Below are 17133 nucleotides of genomic sequence, written 5' to 3' on the forward strand. Positions count from 1 at the left end.
TCTGTAGTTCCTTAGAATTGAAAATGTGTTAAGTCGCTCTTTGTAGTTCTGTTTTTGTGTTTTAGAAGAAATAGTTTTCACTTATTATTTCCTTAGCCGTCTTTTTTTCCTTTACAACCTTGTAAAACTGGACTTCTTAACTTGGGAGTCAGCGTATGGGTTTGGAAGGGACAGGCCTCAAACTCCCTGAAATAATATGCAGCCTCATTTATTCACGTGCATTATTCTGTGGACTAGGTCAGATTCCCAGATGTAACCCCCAAAAGTTAAGATCTGGTATTGATTGATATGTAGTCATTGTTAATATTTGTTAGAACGGCTTCAATTTTTGTTTTAACGTGTGTTTAAGCTTGGCACAGGTATTGCTTCTGCACTGTGAGATGAGGCCCTAGCCAGGCAGCTGAGTCGATTGAAGTGTCCTCCCCATATGCCAGGGTCGTAGGTTCCCAGGTCAGGGCACAGACAGGAATCAACCAAGGAATGCATAAATAAGTGGAACAATAAATTGATGTCTCTCTCTCCCTCCCTTCTCTTCTCTCTCTAAAATCAATAAATTATTTTATTTTATTTTATTTTGAGAGAGAGAGAGATGAGAAGCATCAGTTCTTCATTGTAGCACCTTAGTTGTTCATTGATTGCTTCCTCATATGTGCCCTGACTGCGGGGCTCCAGCCAAGCCAAGGACCCATTGCTCAAGCCAGTGACCTTGGGCTTCAAGCCACCAACTTTTGGGCATAAGCCAGCAACATTTGGGCTCAAGCATGCGACCTTTGGCCTCAAGCCGGCAACCTTGGGTTTCAAACCTGGGTCTGATCAGGCTGCCTGGTCAGGCACCTGAGAAAGTATTTTAAAAGCTCCTTGTACAATGTCTGGCCTACCAGCTGTGACTGCATTTAAGAATATTGAAACTCTCAAGATCTCCAACGGCAAGAATCTTTTTTTTTTTTCTCAGTGCTCCTGGGGTTACTCTCGTGTTCTTTAAGGAAATCATGCTTACTTATGTGTCAGAATTCCAATGTGGTGAGTCTGAGATTTCCAAGGCAGAGTTGGTTTTCATGACTTGTTTCTCATTCTCAGATATGTCTTTGTAGGACTCCACTCCTTGAGAGGGGAACAGAGAGGAGGAGATAATGGCTGCGATGGTTTCTTCAGCTGGACTTCTGGTGAGTTTGGGGTTTCCTTATCTCTGATCTGCTGTCTGGGTTTGAGGACATGTCTTTTCCTGAAGCCTTGTGAATTGTCTGCCTTACTCACACCTCTTCTGGTAACTGAATCAAATTGTTGAATTTTTGAGTAAAGGCTGTAACCTATAGAAAGATTCACTATACATATTGAACCAAATTTCCAGATCTTTCAAGAAATGTTGGGGCTATCTTTAGGCAATCCGGGAATTTTACTTACGTTGTTAAATTTGTATTGTTCCCAGGAAATTTCAGTTATTGATAGGGTAATAAATATTTTTCAGCTGGAAAATTTCATTCAGGAAACTTTGGAAAAAAATATGTACACACAGTCACACTGTTAATTCATAGGGACCATTCCCCTGTGCCCACTCTCAGTGACTTCCTCTTTTTTACCCGTTAAGAAGTGATCAAGCTTAATAGATGACAGGGAGAGAGATGTTTGAGACACAGCGCTTGGCTGTAGGAGCTTACTTCTCATTGAAGTAAGGCATACAAAAGGAATAGCTACATCGTTTGTTTAGGTAAGTAGTGGTTGCCTAGCGATATAGTAAGCATGGTGAGTGCTGCGAAAGGAAGGAAACGCGACAGTAGTGTGGGCTAAATGGGTCAAGAGAAGCTCCAGACGATGGTTAGGAGGGTGTTTAGATGGAAGCTCGGATTGAATTCCAAATGGGATTGAAAGCCGGGAAAGCACTGGGGAAGGTACTTCAGGTGAGAAAGGGGTTCAGGCCAAGGCTCTGCAGCAGAGAGTCGTGAGTGCGCTAGTGACTCCAAATGGAGAACTGAAAGAGAGGACTGGAAATCAGATATTTCAGCTGAATCTTTTCATGTTTCTCTGAAGACGTGTAAGTGTGTGTGGGGGTGTATTTGAGATGGGCGTGAACGTATCGGAAGCTGTGTCAATCAGCGGCTTTCTGAAATAGCTTGAGAAGAAAGGGAAAAATAGAATTTGTTGTAGTGTGGCAGGCAGTTAAGACAGACGTGAGCAGAGCAGAGACTGTAGGCCAGACACAGAAGGCCACCAAGATGCAAAACTCCAGGTGCCTAGCAATGAGCAAAGCTGGGAAAACAGGGACCTCGCCCCCAGTGTGGCACCTTTGTTCCTGCAGCTGATCATGTGGTTTAGACCCCCTGGCCTCTCATATCGCTGGTCATGGAATTCGGACCCTCCCCTGCCCTTTCCTCCCCTGCCCTATCACTAGTCACATGGCTTTAGACCCCCTTTGAGAAGGAACAAACGAGAAATCCAGACACTACTGCTCAAGCATTAACACCTAGAGGTAACATCTAGTCCTCAGTTGTGTTTCAGCTCCAAGCCCCCCAAAAAGCAAAGCCAGACAAAGGAAAGCCCCGGCTGACCTCAGGACCAGCTGCCTTGGTGCTGACCGCTCAGTGGAGAGTACCATCCTGAGAACACACCTGGGGAACACACCTGGAGAACACACCTGGGGAACACACCTGGAGAACACACCTGGGGAACACACCTGGAGAGCACACCTGGAGAACACACCTGGGGAACACACCTGGAGAGCTGAGGAGTGTTCTTTCGAGCTCCTCCCTTGGGGCCTCCCCTAAAATTGTCACTCTTAAAATCCCTTAGGCGGAGGTCCCAGCACTCCCTCTGGGAGTGCGCCCATGACTTCCCTTCCCTCGTCCTCTCCTCCTCTTCCCCAGGGGCGTTTCCATTGCCCCCTCTTTCTCCTGAGCTCTGAAGGGCCCCACGAGACTCGCAACCAGGGGAGCCGTGGGCAGCGGCAGTTCATCCAGGGCCCACCCCCTGAACCTGTCTCCCAGGCCCCCTTTTCTCTGAGTTTCTTCCTGCACAGCCAGTAAATTCTTCCTTTACTGGCTACACTTTGTCTCGATTGAATTCTTGCTCTCAAGAAAGACAAGAATCGCCGTCTCATTCCCCCGTACCAAGAGTAATGACCCATAATAACCTGTAGTAGTGTGGTGATCTTTCTTTCTTTGTAGCCTGGATGTATAACATGTAACCAATCCTAAAAACATACCCTTAAGCCCTGACCGGATAGCTCAGGTGGTTAGGCTTCGTCCCTGAAGCACAGAGGTTGCCAGTTCGATTCCCGGTCAGGGCATGTACAGGAGTAGATTGATATTCCCGTGTCTCTCTCTCCCTTCCTCTCCTGCTAGAAATCAATAAAATAAACAAAGAAAAAGAAACGTATCCTTGAAAAGAGTAATAAAAAACAAATATTACTGTTATTAGTAGATCCAAAGTATCTGGCCAGCATTGGCCTGATCAAAGCCACTCCTAATCATCAGAGATTGAAGTCGTGTCATTGTACAAACCTGGGAGGGGTTTTTACAACATTTTTCTCAATGAAATTTAAGTCAATACTTTTAACCATATTTTTTTAAGTGGCACAAAATTTAAAACTGGTAAGTGCTACTATAAGGCATAGTAAAATTTCATTTCATAATATCAGGCCCTCATAGGATATCATTTCTAAGGTTTGGAAGAAAACAGTCATACGAGAGGTCCCAGAAAATATTTCCTGAGTACTGAGACATGCCACCTTCCCAAACACTAATAATTCAACGACAGAAAACGGGGTATTAGTTGCTTTTGAATATTATTCTTAAGCAAGATAGATACTTTCTAAGAATTAGATTTCATCCCCATATGAAAAAGAATTATATAGCATCTGAAGATCACTTAGCTAAGTTTACTTTTGTTCTGTTAGGTTCTGTGTTAAAAGTGTCCTTTAGGCCCTGTGCACTTATCCCTTTCTCAGTCTTGTGTGTTTGATGAAAGGAGATTATGATTGGATGTTACTATGGGACCTTGATATCAGCCCTAATAAGACAGTAAAGAAGTCATCCCACATAGACCACGTCCACAGTGAGCTACTGCGCTTTCCGAGGCTCTGCTGTATTGGCACAGGCAGCCTGTCACTGAGTGATCTTGCCCTGTATCCCTCGGAGCCCTGAGGGCCCCAGCCAGATGAAGATCTTCATCTTCGGGCAGAGAGCCCGAGGTGGTAAAGGTAATACTTCCCACTGCGTGTAAGGAAAATAAAGAGGACGGTTCTCTTCCTGCCCTGCCTCTCAATGTTCCTACTTCATTGCAGGTTCGAGGTGAATTCCGTCTGCTGTGATGGCTGTAGTAACCCCAGGGCTGGTAGCATCAATTTGTCACATTTCATTTTTCTTGATGGTGGCAGCCCTGATTTGGCAAATAGTCACATCATTGTTGCTAATGATCAAGTATCGTGTATCACATAGTCTGACTCTTGATTCACATTGTAAGACCCGGTACCATTAAAATAACAAGAATACATCAACATCAGTTCCTATTCCTTAATAATATTTCCATTTTTAAGATGAGTTTAATTTGTTTAGATATTTTTATTTCATTGTATTTAAGTTTACTTTCTTATTTGTGAGTACAGAATCCACCTGTTTATTTTTTAAGAAAAATATCAAAATCAGAAATGAATCAGTTGTGTTAAGAAAAAATTTTCAGCTTCACCAGTGGATAGAGCATCAACCTAGAACAATGAGGTCCCAGGTTTGAAACCCCGAGATCACCAGCTTGGGCACAGGGTCACTGGCTTGAGTGTGGGATCATAGACATGACCCCATGGTTGCTGGTGTGAGTCCAAATGTTATTAGCTTGAAGCCCAAGGTCTCTGGTTGAGCCAGGGGTCACTGGCTCGGCTGTAGCCCCCCTGTCAAGGCACATATGAGAATGTAATCAATAACAACTAAGGTGCCACAACGAAGAATTGATGCTGCTTGTCTCTCTCCTTCCTGCCTGTCTGTCCCTGTCTGTTCTCTCTGTTTCTCTCACTAAAAATAAGAAAAGAAAATAATTCTCATGGTTAGGTCTTTCATTTTTTACACAGTATTGTATATATTTCATATCCTGACCAAAGAAGTTCCACAAAGTTCTGTGATTTCTTATTTGTGTTTCTCAGAGAGAGATAATACTCTTTATCGGTCGTCTGAAAAACTGTTTTTTGGTAAGCTGTATTTTATAGATTAAACTGAAAAAATGTTGACATTATGCATAAAGCCAGGGTTTTGAAGAAGAAAAAATAATTTGGGTGGAAAGTACTATGAGCTGTTATGAAATATTTTAAATATTTTCTCAGGAAGGAGGAGTCCATGCTTTTGACTCCAGATGATATAGGAGGACCAGTATATAGAAAGCCAGATTTGAATTGGTCTGAAAAAAAAAAATCCTACTATTAGGTAACACTAAAATTAGATTGGCCTCCTCTTGTGGTTTTAAGTTCTTGTTACTGGGCAGAGTCATACATTCTCTAAGGGTTGAACGGGTTGACCTCCATAGTCATTGGTGATTCTGATTTCTGGAGTTCTTCTCCAGTTTTGTATGAATTATGCTGCCTAACTGGTCTTATTGTATAGGCCCTGGGTGATCATGGTGTGTTTATTTTAGGAGTCAGTGACATTTAAGGATGTGGCTATAGACTTCACCTTGGAGGAGTGGAGGTTGATGGACCCCACGCAGAGAGCCCTGCACAAGGATGTGATGCTAGAGAATTATAGGAATCTCGTCTCCCTGGGTAAGGGTAACTCCAGTGTTCGTGTATCTGCCCGTTTGACCAGGTTTGCTGAACATACAGAGTCTCCAAAGTACTTAACTGAATTTTGGCACTGAAATTTCATAAGTGGCCCTGGCCAGTTGGCTCAGTGGATATGGACATCCCAGGTTCGATTGTGGGTCAGGGTACACAGGCAAACGACCATCTGCTTCTCTTCTCCCTCCAACTCCCCCTTATGTCCCTCTTTTCCTCACACAGCCAGTGGTTCAATTGGTTTGAGTGTGGTCCCAGGCACTGAGGATAGGTCCACTGGAGCACAGCAGCTTGAGGTGCTAAAAATAGCTCTGTACTGGAGCATTGGCTCCAGGTGGGGTTGCCAGGTGGATCTCGGTCAGTGCATATGTGGGAGTCTGCCTCACTATCTCCTCTCCTCTCACCTAAAACAAACAAAAATATTTAATTTTATCTTTTTTTTTATTTATTCATTTTTAGAGAGGAGAGAGAGAAGGAGAGAGAGAAGGAGAGAGAAGGGGGGAGGAGCTGGAAGCATCAACTCCCATATGTGCCTTGACTGGGCAAGCCCAGGGCCTCGAACCGGCAACCTCAGCATTTCCAGGTCGACACTTTATCCACTGCGCCACCATAGGTCAGGCTAAAACAAACAAAAATATTTAAATAGCCACATGCAGCCATTCACAACTGTATTGGACAGCATTTCTCTAGAACTCCACTTTCCGCAAGAGATTAAGAATTAAGACTGAATGTGGCAGTAGTTCTTGCTCATAGGAACAATAAAATCCTACTCATTTCTCTCTGAACAGGGCTTGCAGTTTCCAAGCCAGACATGATGTCTCATTTGGAGGATGGACAAGGACTATGGGTGGTAGTGAGAGAAACTGCAAGAACCCCCTGTCCAGGTAAGCTGGTCAGAACCAGGCAAGCTGGTCAGAACCAGGCAAGCTGGTCAGAACCAGGAGGTGGAACTCATTCCATGGATGAGTCAGAACGTGTGAGATATTTTGGAGAGTATCTTCTCGTAGCTATCTCAGAGGGAAAGATTCTCCCTCTTTCTCTCTCCCTGTTCCTCCTCCCTCTCTCTTTCCTCCGGTCTCCCTCCATTTCCCTCTTTCCCCTTTCCCCCTCTCTCCATCCTCTACTTTTGGTTCCCATCCCACCCTACATTGCTTTCCAGGATTCATTTTTATTTTAATTATTGTTCCTTTATTCCTTCTTCATTCAAACATGCATAAAATATCTCTTTCAGCTCCAGTTAAATTGTCTCCAGTTAAACTTACATTTTTGTTGTTGTTGTTTACCATTATCTGAAATCTTTTTTCTTTATTTTTATGAAAAGGCTTTCTTGAGAATCATCACTGATTTCTTTAAAGCTGAGTCTGCATGGTCATTATTTAACTTTATCTGTAAGAATGCTGAAACCTTGGGGTTCTTAGATAATTGAGAATACAAGCAACCTTGGGGGTTGTCGACAGTCCCTCAGATTAGGTTTGCCTCCTGGGTGGTTGTTTTTTTAAGGTTCTATGTATTGATTTTTTTAGAGAGAGAGAGAGAGAGAAAGGCAGGGGGAAAGGAGCTGGAAGCATCAACTCTAGCAGTTGCTTCTCATATGTGCCTTGACCTGGCAAATCTGGGGCTTCGAACCGGCGACCTCAGCGTTCCAGGTTGACGCTTTGTCCACTGTGCCTCCACAGCTCAGGTTCCTCCAGGTCCTTAACTAACTGAAAATACAAAAAAGAAATCAGTTGAGAGTCAAAATACCATATTTACTTAATCAATGTTTATTAAACATACTGTGAACTGGGTGAGTGTTTTGGGAAAAGGCGTGTATACAAAGCAGCCCTCAAATGCCAAAAGAATCGAGCAGCCGCGGAAGGAAGCAGACAAGTCTAACTTGTCAGTCTTAATAGAGGACTCATAGAAACACAGCCCTGGGCAGTGGCAGGACAAGAAGAATCCTTGTCCCATTCACCACCCCAGACCACCTGTTATATACCCCCCAGGAAATGGATCTGCACTCCAAAAGGAACGCAAAGTGATCAAGGGGAACAAAGGGACCAGATTGAGGGGGATACCAGGGAGGGCACCTTGCCCAAGAGGAAGGATTAATGTTGGTTCCTGATAAACCTGGAGTCTCTGTACACACTTATAGCCCACCTGGGGGGAAGGCGAGAGGGTCAGGTGTTCAGGAGGATTTGTTTTCAAATGGAGTCAGCTATCTCTGCCCAGCTAGATGCTAGACCTACAGCAGTAAGATGGACCAAGTCCCTGTCCTCGTCAAGGTTAATTTCTGAGAAATACTAGGTAGTCAATAGGTAAGTGAACAAAAGCAAGCTAAATAGTGGTTGCAGTAACTTGAGCTCTGAGATAATCGGGGGTATGAAAGAGTAACTGGGATGGGGTGACGCTGCCTCCTTCCGACAGTGTGGTCAAGAAAGGCTTCTGAGGAAGTGACGCTGAAGCTGGAACGTGACGGATCAGAGGAGCCAGCCCTGGGAAGAGGACAAGGGGGCGTTCCAGGCAAATAGCCTGATACAGACAAAAAAGAACTGTGTTCTAGAAAGGAAAGGGAGCTGCTGAGATTGAGCGTGAGAAGGAGACTGGTATAGAATAAGTTAGAGCACAGGACACTGCCTGTGTGGGGATTTGAAGACGATAGTAAGGATTCTAATCAAAGTGGGTGTGAAGACATACAAAGATTTTAATGAAGGAATTTTACTGAATTTAAGGGCATAAAGCAAGTCCGTAATCAGTTAAGAGGTTGTTAACAATAGTCTAGGCAAGAGGTGATAGTACATTTGATTACGATGATGGTAGAGATGAAAAGAAAGAAGTGGATTCTAGTTCATTTGCATATTTAGTTTATTGTGATGCCATTCATAACATGCATATGTGTTACATTGTTTTTATATATCAAATATATATATATTTTTTTACTTTTTTTGTGTGTATTTTTCTGAAGTTGGAAACGGGAGGCAGTCAGACAGACTCCCACATGCACCTGACCGGGATCTACCCGGCATGCCCACCAGGGGGCGATGCTCTGCCCATCTGGCGCGTCGCTCTGTTGCAACCAGAGCCATTCTAGCACCTGAGGTGGAGGCCCTGGAGCTGTCCTCAGTGCCCGGGCCAACTTTGCTCCAATGGAGCCTTGGCTGCAGGAGGGGAAGAGAGAGACAGAGAAGAAGGAGAGGGGGAGGGGTGGAGAAGCAGATGGGCGCTTCTCCTGTGTGCCCTGGCCGGGCATCGAACCCGGGACTCCTGCACGCCAGGCCGACGCTCTACCACTGAGCCAACTGGCCAGGATCAAATATATATTTTTAAGAGAGTAAATTAAAAGTAGACTTTGGGCCTGGCCAGTTGACTCAGAGGTGGAACATCAGCCTGGCATGTGGATGTCCTGGGTACAATTCCCAGTCAGGGCACACAGGAGAAGCACCCATCAGCTTCTCTACCACCCCCTGTCGCTTCTCTCTCTCTCTTCTTCTCCTGCAGCCATGGCTCGATTGGGGCAAGTTGGCCCTGGGCACTGAAGATGGCTTCCTCAAGTGCTAAGAAGAGCTTGGTTGCTGAGCAACAGAGCAACACCCCAGATGGGCAGAGCATCGCCCCCTGGCTGGCTTTCTGGATGGATCCCAGTTGGAGCACATGCAGGAGTCTGTCTCTCTGCCTTCCCAATTCTCACTGAATTAAAAAGAAAAAATATTTGAGAGACTTAGATTCTAGGAGAATTAGATTACTATGAATTAATTTTTTAAATCATTTAACTTACTGATTTTTAGAAAGAGAGGAAGGGGCAGAGAGAGACAGAAACACTGAACTGTTCTGGTGTGTCCCCTGATCAGGGATCTAACTGGGAACCTCTGTGTATTGGGATAACACTTTAACCAACCAAGCTATCCGACAGGGCTGGATTTTTTTTTTTTTTAATTTTTTTTCCATTTTTTTATTTATTCATTTTTAGAGAGGAGAGAGAGAGACTGAGAGAGAGGAGAGAAAGACAGAGAGAGAGAAGGGGGGGAGGAGCCGGAAGCATCAACTCCCATATGTGCCCTGACCAGGCAAGCCCAGGGTTTCGAACCAGCGACCTCAGCATTTCCAGGTTGACGCTTTATCCACTGTGCCACCACAGGTCAGGCAAACAAATTCTTTTTTTTTTTTTTTTTTTAAAGATTTTATTTATCCATTTTCATTGGAGAGAGAGAGAGAGAGAGAGAGAGAGAGAAGAGATAGAGAGAACAGAGGGAGGAGCAGGAAGCATCAACTCCCATATGTGCCTTGACCAGGCAAGCCCAGGGTTTTGAACTGGCAACCTCAGCATTCCAGGTTGACGCTTTATCCACTGTGCCACCACAGGTCAGGCCCTGGATTTTTTTAATAGAGGAAAACCTTCTTGAATTTATTACTTTGGTTCTTGGCTTAACCAGCATCCCTTTATTTTAGGTTCTTCTTTCTAGAAAACAAAGCCAATCTGCAAACAGGTGAAACCACATATTCACTGTCAGTCCAAGTTCTCTTTTTATTACTCAGTTTAGTGAGATTCCCCCCAACTAAAGAAATGCAGTCATTTAATTTTTCTTTATCCCCTCCCCAGATTTGGACACCAAACCAGCAACCAAGAATGCTGGACTAACAGAAGATATCTCTGAATGTCTGTCCCAGGAGACCATAGTAGAGAAACTCACAGAGAAGGGTCTGTGGGGGTCCAGAGTGGGAGGACTGTGGAAGAGGAGTGACAGGATGTTGAGACTGCAAAATAGTCAGGAGAGGAAGAGCCAGAGAACAGTCACACACAAGAAAACTTCCACTGCTCAACGAGGTGTTAGATTTGGGTCTGTTTTCTGTCCAGAACCAGGAGTTATCACAGAAGAAATCCAGAGCAGATGCCAAACACATGAGGAAAATTTCACAGAGAATTTAGATTTCAATACAGACACCCATTTGGGAAAGAAAAATTGCAAGGATACAAACAGCAGCAAAGCCACAAGGCCTACTTCAGAACTTACTTTAGGGAAACAACCCTATAATAAAGAAAAACCCTTTCAGTGCACTACATGTGAAAAGGCCTTTCGTTATAGGTCATTACTCATACAGCATCAGAGAACTCACACTAAAGAGAAACCTTATGAATGTAACGAATGTGGGAAAACTTTTAGCCAGCCTTCGTACCTTAACCAGCACAAAAAAATTCACACTGGAGAAAAACCCTTTAAGTGTTACGAATGTGGGAAGGCCTTTATTGCTTCTTCATCACTTATGGTGCATCAGAGAATTCATACTAAGGAGAAGCCTTATCAATGTAACGTCTGTGGAAAGTCTTTCAGTCAGTGTGCACGCCTTAATCAGCACCAGAGAATTCAAACAGGAGAGAAGCCCTATAAATGTAGCGGATGTGGGAAAGCTTTTAGTGATAAATCAAAACTTGCACGACATCAGGAAACCCACAATGGAGAGAAGCCCTACAAGTGTAGTGATTGTGGAAAAGCCTTTAGGAATAAGTCATATCTTAGTGTACATCAGAAGACCCACACCCAAGAGAAACCGTTTCAATGCAACGAGTGTGGGAAATCCTTCAAGAATACCACGATTTTTAATGTTCACCAGAGAATTCATACCGGAGAGAAGCCCTTTAGATGCGATGAATGTGGAAAAGCCTACAGAAGTAATTCAAGCCTTATTGTACATATAAGGACTCACACTGGGGAAAAACCCTACGAATGCAATGAATGTGGGAAATCATTCAATCGTATAGCCAATTTCACAGAACATCAGAGAATTCATACTGGAGAAAAACCCTATAAATGTAGCGAATGTGGGAAAGCATTCATTAATTATTCATGCCTTATGGTACACCAGAGGATGCACACAGGAGAGAAACCTTACAGATGTAGTGAGTGTGGAAAGGCTTTCATGCGTTCTTCATCCCTAATCATACACCAGAGAATTCATACTGAAGAGAAACCTTATCTGTGCAGTGAATGTGGCGAGTCTTTCAGAATAAAATCACACTTAACTGTACACCAGAGGACTCACACTGGAGAGAAACCATATAAATGTACTGACTGCGAGAGGGCGTTCACCAAAATGGTAAATCTCAAGGAGCACCAGAAAATTCACACTGGAGTGAAACCCTATAAATGCTGTGACTGTGGGAAATCCTTCAGGACTAAGTCATACCTTATTGTCCATCAGAGGACCCACACTGGAGAAAAACCATATAAGTGTAGTGAATGTGAGAAAGCTTTCACTAACACATCACAGCTTACTGTGCATCAAAGAAGGCATACTGGAGAGAAACCCTATAAATGTAATGAGTGTGGGAAGGTTTTCACAAGTAACTCAGGATTTAGTACCCACCAGAGAACACATACTGGAGAGAAACCATTTAAATGTAGTGACTGTGGAAAAGCATTTAGCCAGATGGTGCATGTCACAGAGCATCAGAAAATCCATAGTGGAGAAAAACCCTATAAATGTGATGTCTGTGGAAAAGCCTTCAGGAGGGGTTCGTACCTTACAGTGCACTGGAGAACACATACTGGCGAGAGACCCTATACGTGCAAAGAATGTGGAAAAGGTTGTATTACTCTGTCACAGCTAACTCTACATTGGAGAATTCATACTGGGGAGAGGCCCTATAAATGTGAAAAGTGCGGGAAAGCCTTCAGAACGAACTCAGACTTTACTGTGCATATGAGGATGCACACCGGAGAAAAACCCTATAAATGTAATGAATGTGGGAAGTTTTTTAGGAGCAGCTCAAGCCTTTCTGTACATCAAAGGATACATCAGAGAGAAACTCAGTTAATATAGAAAACAATAAGTCATTTATACAGATATCCACTCCACAAGAAAAGCTGTGATCTGTATATTTAATGAATGTGGGAAAAATTTTAGAAACAATTTGTGTGATATACAAAGAAAAGACACTCCATAAATATAAGAATGTGGAAAGGCATTTATCACATTCAGTCTTAGAAGTTATAAGAAAATTCATAGTAGAGTACAACAATGGACAGATTAAAACCTTCCAGCTCTCAAACTTTATTCATTTAACAGATGACCTTTAATGAATTGCCTGTATATTTTTGCCTATTTTTCTATTGGTTTTTCTGTCAAATAAATCTGGAGTTGCTCTGTGTATATTTTAGATATTCATCCTTTGTCATGTGTGTTGCAGATGTTTTTCTTAATCTAGCATTTGTCTTTATGGTTTTTTATGTAGTAAAAGAAACCACTGCATTTTTATTTTTATAGTAAAATATTTTGTCCATTTTTCTCTTTTTTTCTTGATTTACCATTTTAGTTAAAAGGGTCTCCTTAATTCCTAGTTTATACATAGTCTCCTAAGTTTGTTTCTAAAATTTTGATAATTTTTTTACACTGAAGTCTTTAACCCATCTGGACTGGAGGGCGTTGGTAGGAGTGCACCTCCAAATGGCCATTAACCTGTGACAGTATTAGGAACCTAACTAGTACTCAGGTTAACCTGTGACCGTATTAGGAACCTAACTAGTACTCAGGTTAACCTGTGACCGTATTAGGAACCTAACTAGTACTCAGGTTAACCTGTGACCGTATTAGGAACCTAACTAGTACTCAGGTTAACCTGTGACCGTATTAGGAACCTAACTAGTACTCAGGGAAATGCAAATGAAAACATCCAGTGAGCTGTCACTTCCACTTCCTGGAGTTGGCAAAATGAAGAATCAGTTGCTAATGGGGTTTGGGAAATGTGCGCTCTTACCAAAAGGTTATGTCAACTTGTACTTCCACAAGCATTCCAATTTTTAAAATATCTAATATTTTAAAAATAAAAATGCTTTGACCCAGAAGTCTGTCCCACAGAAATAACAGCATCAGTGCACAAGAGTACACAGAAATAAGGATGTTTCTTGAAGTATTGTTTTAGAGGCAAAAGAAGAAAACCACCTGGAGACTAAATGAATGGCCACTAAAAGGCTCGGCTGGATGAATTGTGATGTATCCTGATGCATGGAATAGCATGAGAGTCATTTTTAAAGTAAGTTATACCTACAGTAGTTGACTGCAAGGATTTTTTACAATCTGTGATAGGTAACTGCTTTATTTCAGATATGTACATCTGTAATATTTCACTTTGTTGAATGAGTACACCCACTTAAGTATTTATATCCGTGTGTGTGATCAGATGAGCATGGAAACAGGTGAGACAGTTAATGGTTAACTTGAAGGGAGCAGAAAAGGAGAGGTAGGGAGATAAAGGGAAAGACTGGGGAAAACGGACGTGTGAAGTGCAGCAGGTATGGAGTAAAACTATGTAAAGCTATGTATTTGTGTGAACTTTTGAGAGCCATGAATGAAGGGGTGGCCTCCCAATCTTGATGATGGTTGTTTCAAAGTTGGTGGAGAATCGGGTGTTTTTTGTCTATTTGACTTCCCTGCACTTTTTCTATATTTTTAAATTTTTCTTTCCAATGAGCATGTCGTATTTACACGATCAGGAAAAACCTATTTTTCTTGCGAAGCTGGTTTGTTGGACACCTGTTATATGCCAGGAATCTCCGTGGTTGCTGCATATACATTGGTGGTGTTGGTGGTGGGGGAGTGGTCATGGATCTAAGAACGTGGGGATTGGTTTTGATCCTGCCTAGATTCCAAGGTTACCCAGCACCTCACTCCTCCATGCTCTGGGATTCATTTGGAGGAGGTAATAGGTATTTTATGTAGATGGAAAATGTATTCAAGAATATCTAGAGACCCCTGTCCAGGCTATAGATAAGAAGACTGCAAGCCTCAGAAGTTCCACTTCCAACCTGGTGCCCAAGTGAAGGTCACAATGGTAAAAAGTTCTGTGCATAGCCTCACAGAACATTGGGGCATTGAGAGGGAGAATGGCCAAGGACTCCCAAGTCCACAGTGGAGGCCAGGAATACTACGTCCTGAGTCAGAGTGGGAACCCAGAGGCCAGGGACCCGATGCCAGAAGGTTCTAACTGACTGGACCTGATATCCAAAAAGAACAAGGCGTGATGAGCTATGCTTCAGTGGAGACCAAAGGAAAGAAAATCAAATGCCCTTCTTACAATGTATGCAGTAGACAAATATCTACTGACTATTAGGAGGGGATATTGGATAAATGATATGAGCTGTCTCCCATTGTAAATGAATAATTTGACGACGTGGTTAAAATGACCTTTTTTTTTTTTTTTTTGAGAGGAGAGAGACAGGTAGAGAGAGGAGAGACAGAGAAAGAGAGAGAGAGAGAGAAGGGGGGAGGAGCTGGAAGCATCAACTCCCATATGTGCCTTGACCAGGCAAGCCCAGGGTTTTGAACCGGCGACCTCAGCATTTCCAGGTCGATGCTTTATCCACTGCGCCACCACAGGTCAGGCTAAAATGACCATTTCTGATTGAGTTTTAATAATGAAATGTATTGACTATTACCACGAGACTTATCTTCTTTGGATATAATACACCACTTTCTGACCAGAAGGTTTGAGGATTAGACCTTGAAATACCCTTAAAAACCTCCACTGTCATTAGAAAATAGTCACGGAGATGAAAATAGAGTGCAGGGAATCTGGTCACTAATATTGTAACAACTATGTCTGGTGTTAGTTGGGTAACTAAACTTATTGGCAGGATCACATAAGTTATATAAATGTTTAACTAGGCTGTACACCTGAAACTAATATTGAAAGTTAACTGTAATTGAAAAATAAAAAAATATTTTTAAAAACACCCTGCTGCCGAAACAGTTGACATGACAGTGCCCACTCTATTGGCCGCTGCTTTTTACCCCTAACATCCACCGCACCTAGACCCCGCCTCCTGCCCGTGTTAGAGCCGGCCATGTGAAGGACAGGAGCACGGTAAGCAGGTTCAAATGACAAGAACTGAAGTGTCCTTGGGTTAGGTCACCTTTATGGGAGCGGTTTCGGTGGAGGAATAGGTTCCAAAGCCTGGTTCTAGTGTGTAACGCTACCTCGCTATAGGTACAGTTTCCAGTTCCTTGGTGGCTGAGTGTCGAGTCCCCTCTCAGGTGTTTACTGGTGTTCAGAATACTCCTCTTCTGAGAAGTGCATGTTCAAGACTTTGCCCATATTTTTATTGGGAACTCTGCTCTTCTATAGGTTTCTTTAACCTTGGGTATATAATGTATTTTTAGATACTTGTATCACAACTATCTCCCCATCTGCAGTTTGCCTTTATCTCTCTACATGATGTCCTTTAATGAATAGATGTCTTTAACTTTTTAAAAAAGATTTTTTAAAAATTAATTTACTTATTTATTTATTTTAGAGAGAGAGAAGGGGGAGGAGCAAGAAGCTCCATATGTGCCCTGACCGGGCAAGCCTGGGGTTTTGAACTGGTGACCTCAGCGTTCCAGGTTGACACTTTATCCACTGCGCCAACACAGGTCAGAAGTCTTTAATTTTTTTTTTTTTTTTTTTTTTTTGGATTTTTCCGAAGCTGGAAACGGAGAGACAGTCAGACAGACTCCCGCATGCACCTGACCGGGATCCACCCGGCACGCCCACCAGGGGGCGACGCTCTGCCCACCAGGGGGCGATGCTCTGCCCCTCCGGGGCGTCGTTCTGTTGCGACCAGAGCCACTCTAGTGCCTGGGGCAGAGGCCAAGGAGCCATCCCCAGCGCCTGGGCCATCTCTTTTCCAATGGAGCCTCGGCTGCGGGAGGGGAAGAGAGAGACAGAGAGGAAGGAGAGGGGGAGGGGTGGAGAAGCAGATGGGCGCTTCTCCTGTGTGCCCTGGCCGGGAATTGAACCCGGGACTTCTGCACGCCAGGCCAACGCTCCACCACTGAGCCAACTGGCCAGGGCCAGAAGTCTTTTATTTTAATGAAAAGTAATTCATCAATCTTTTCAGTTTATTGATTTTAGGGAGAGGAAGGGAGAGAAACTGATTTGTTCCACTTTATGCATTCATTTGGTGGTTTTTTAAAATTATTGATCGATTGATTAATTGATTTTAGAGAGGAAGCCAGAGAGAAACATCAATTTATTGGTCCACTTACATATGCATTAATTGATTGATTGATTCTTGTATGTGCCCTGAATGGGATCGAACTCTGAACCTTGGCAAATCAGGACAATTCTCTAACCAACTGAGCTACTCAGCCAGGGCTATGAATCTTTTTTTTCATGATTAGTGTTTTTGTGCCCGGTTTAAGAAATCTATTTCTAACCCTACGTCATATATTTTCTTACATTTTATTCTGCATGTCCACTGTTTTTATATCTGAAATTAACTTTTATGTATAGTGTGGGGTAGTGGTAAAAATTAATGTTTTCCATTCAAATATACAATTTATTCAACATTATTTAATGAAAAAATAATTTCCTCCCCTCCTCCTTGGGTTGAAGTGATACCATTATAATAAATCAGATGCTCATATTATGT

The 17133-nt window shown here is 42.9% G+C and overlaps 1 protein-coding gene across 1 annotated transcript in view; it reads left to right on the forward strand.

The window, feature by feature from the left end:
* The first annotated feature begins 6228 nt into the window (after window positions 1–6228).
* LOC136327280 (zinc finger protein 624) overlaps window positions 6229–17133 on the forward strand; it is a 36700-nt gene continuing 25795 nt past the window's right edge. The window contains exons 1-3 of the mRNA XM_066264315.1: window positions 6229–6362; window positions 6538–6633; window positions 10326–12970. Coding sequence (XP_066120412.1) covers window positions 6561–6633; window positions 10326–12544 — 2292 coding nt within the window. The 5' untranslated portion in view covers window positions 6229–6362; window positions 6538–6560 and the 3' untranslated portion in view covers window positions 12545–12970. Of the gene's footprint in view, window positions 6363–6537; window positions 6634–10325 lie in introns of the transcript that reaches the window.

The sequence above is a fragment of the Saccopteryx bilineata genome, chromosome 2 (assembly GCF_036850765.1).
Source record: "Saccopteryx bilineata isolate mSacBil1 chromosome 2, mSacBil1_pri_phased_curated, whole genome shotgun sequence".
In the NCBI taxonomy this organism is placed as follows: Eukaryota; Metazoa; Chordata; class Mammalia; order Chiroptera; family Emballonuridae; genus Saccopteryx; species Saccopteryx bilineata.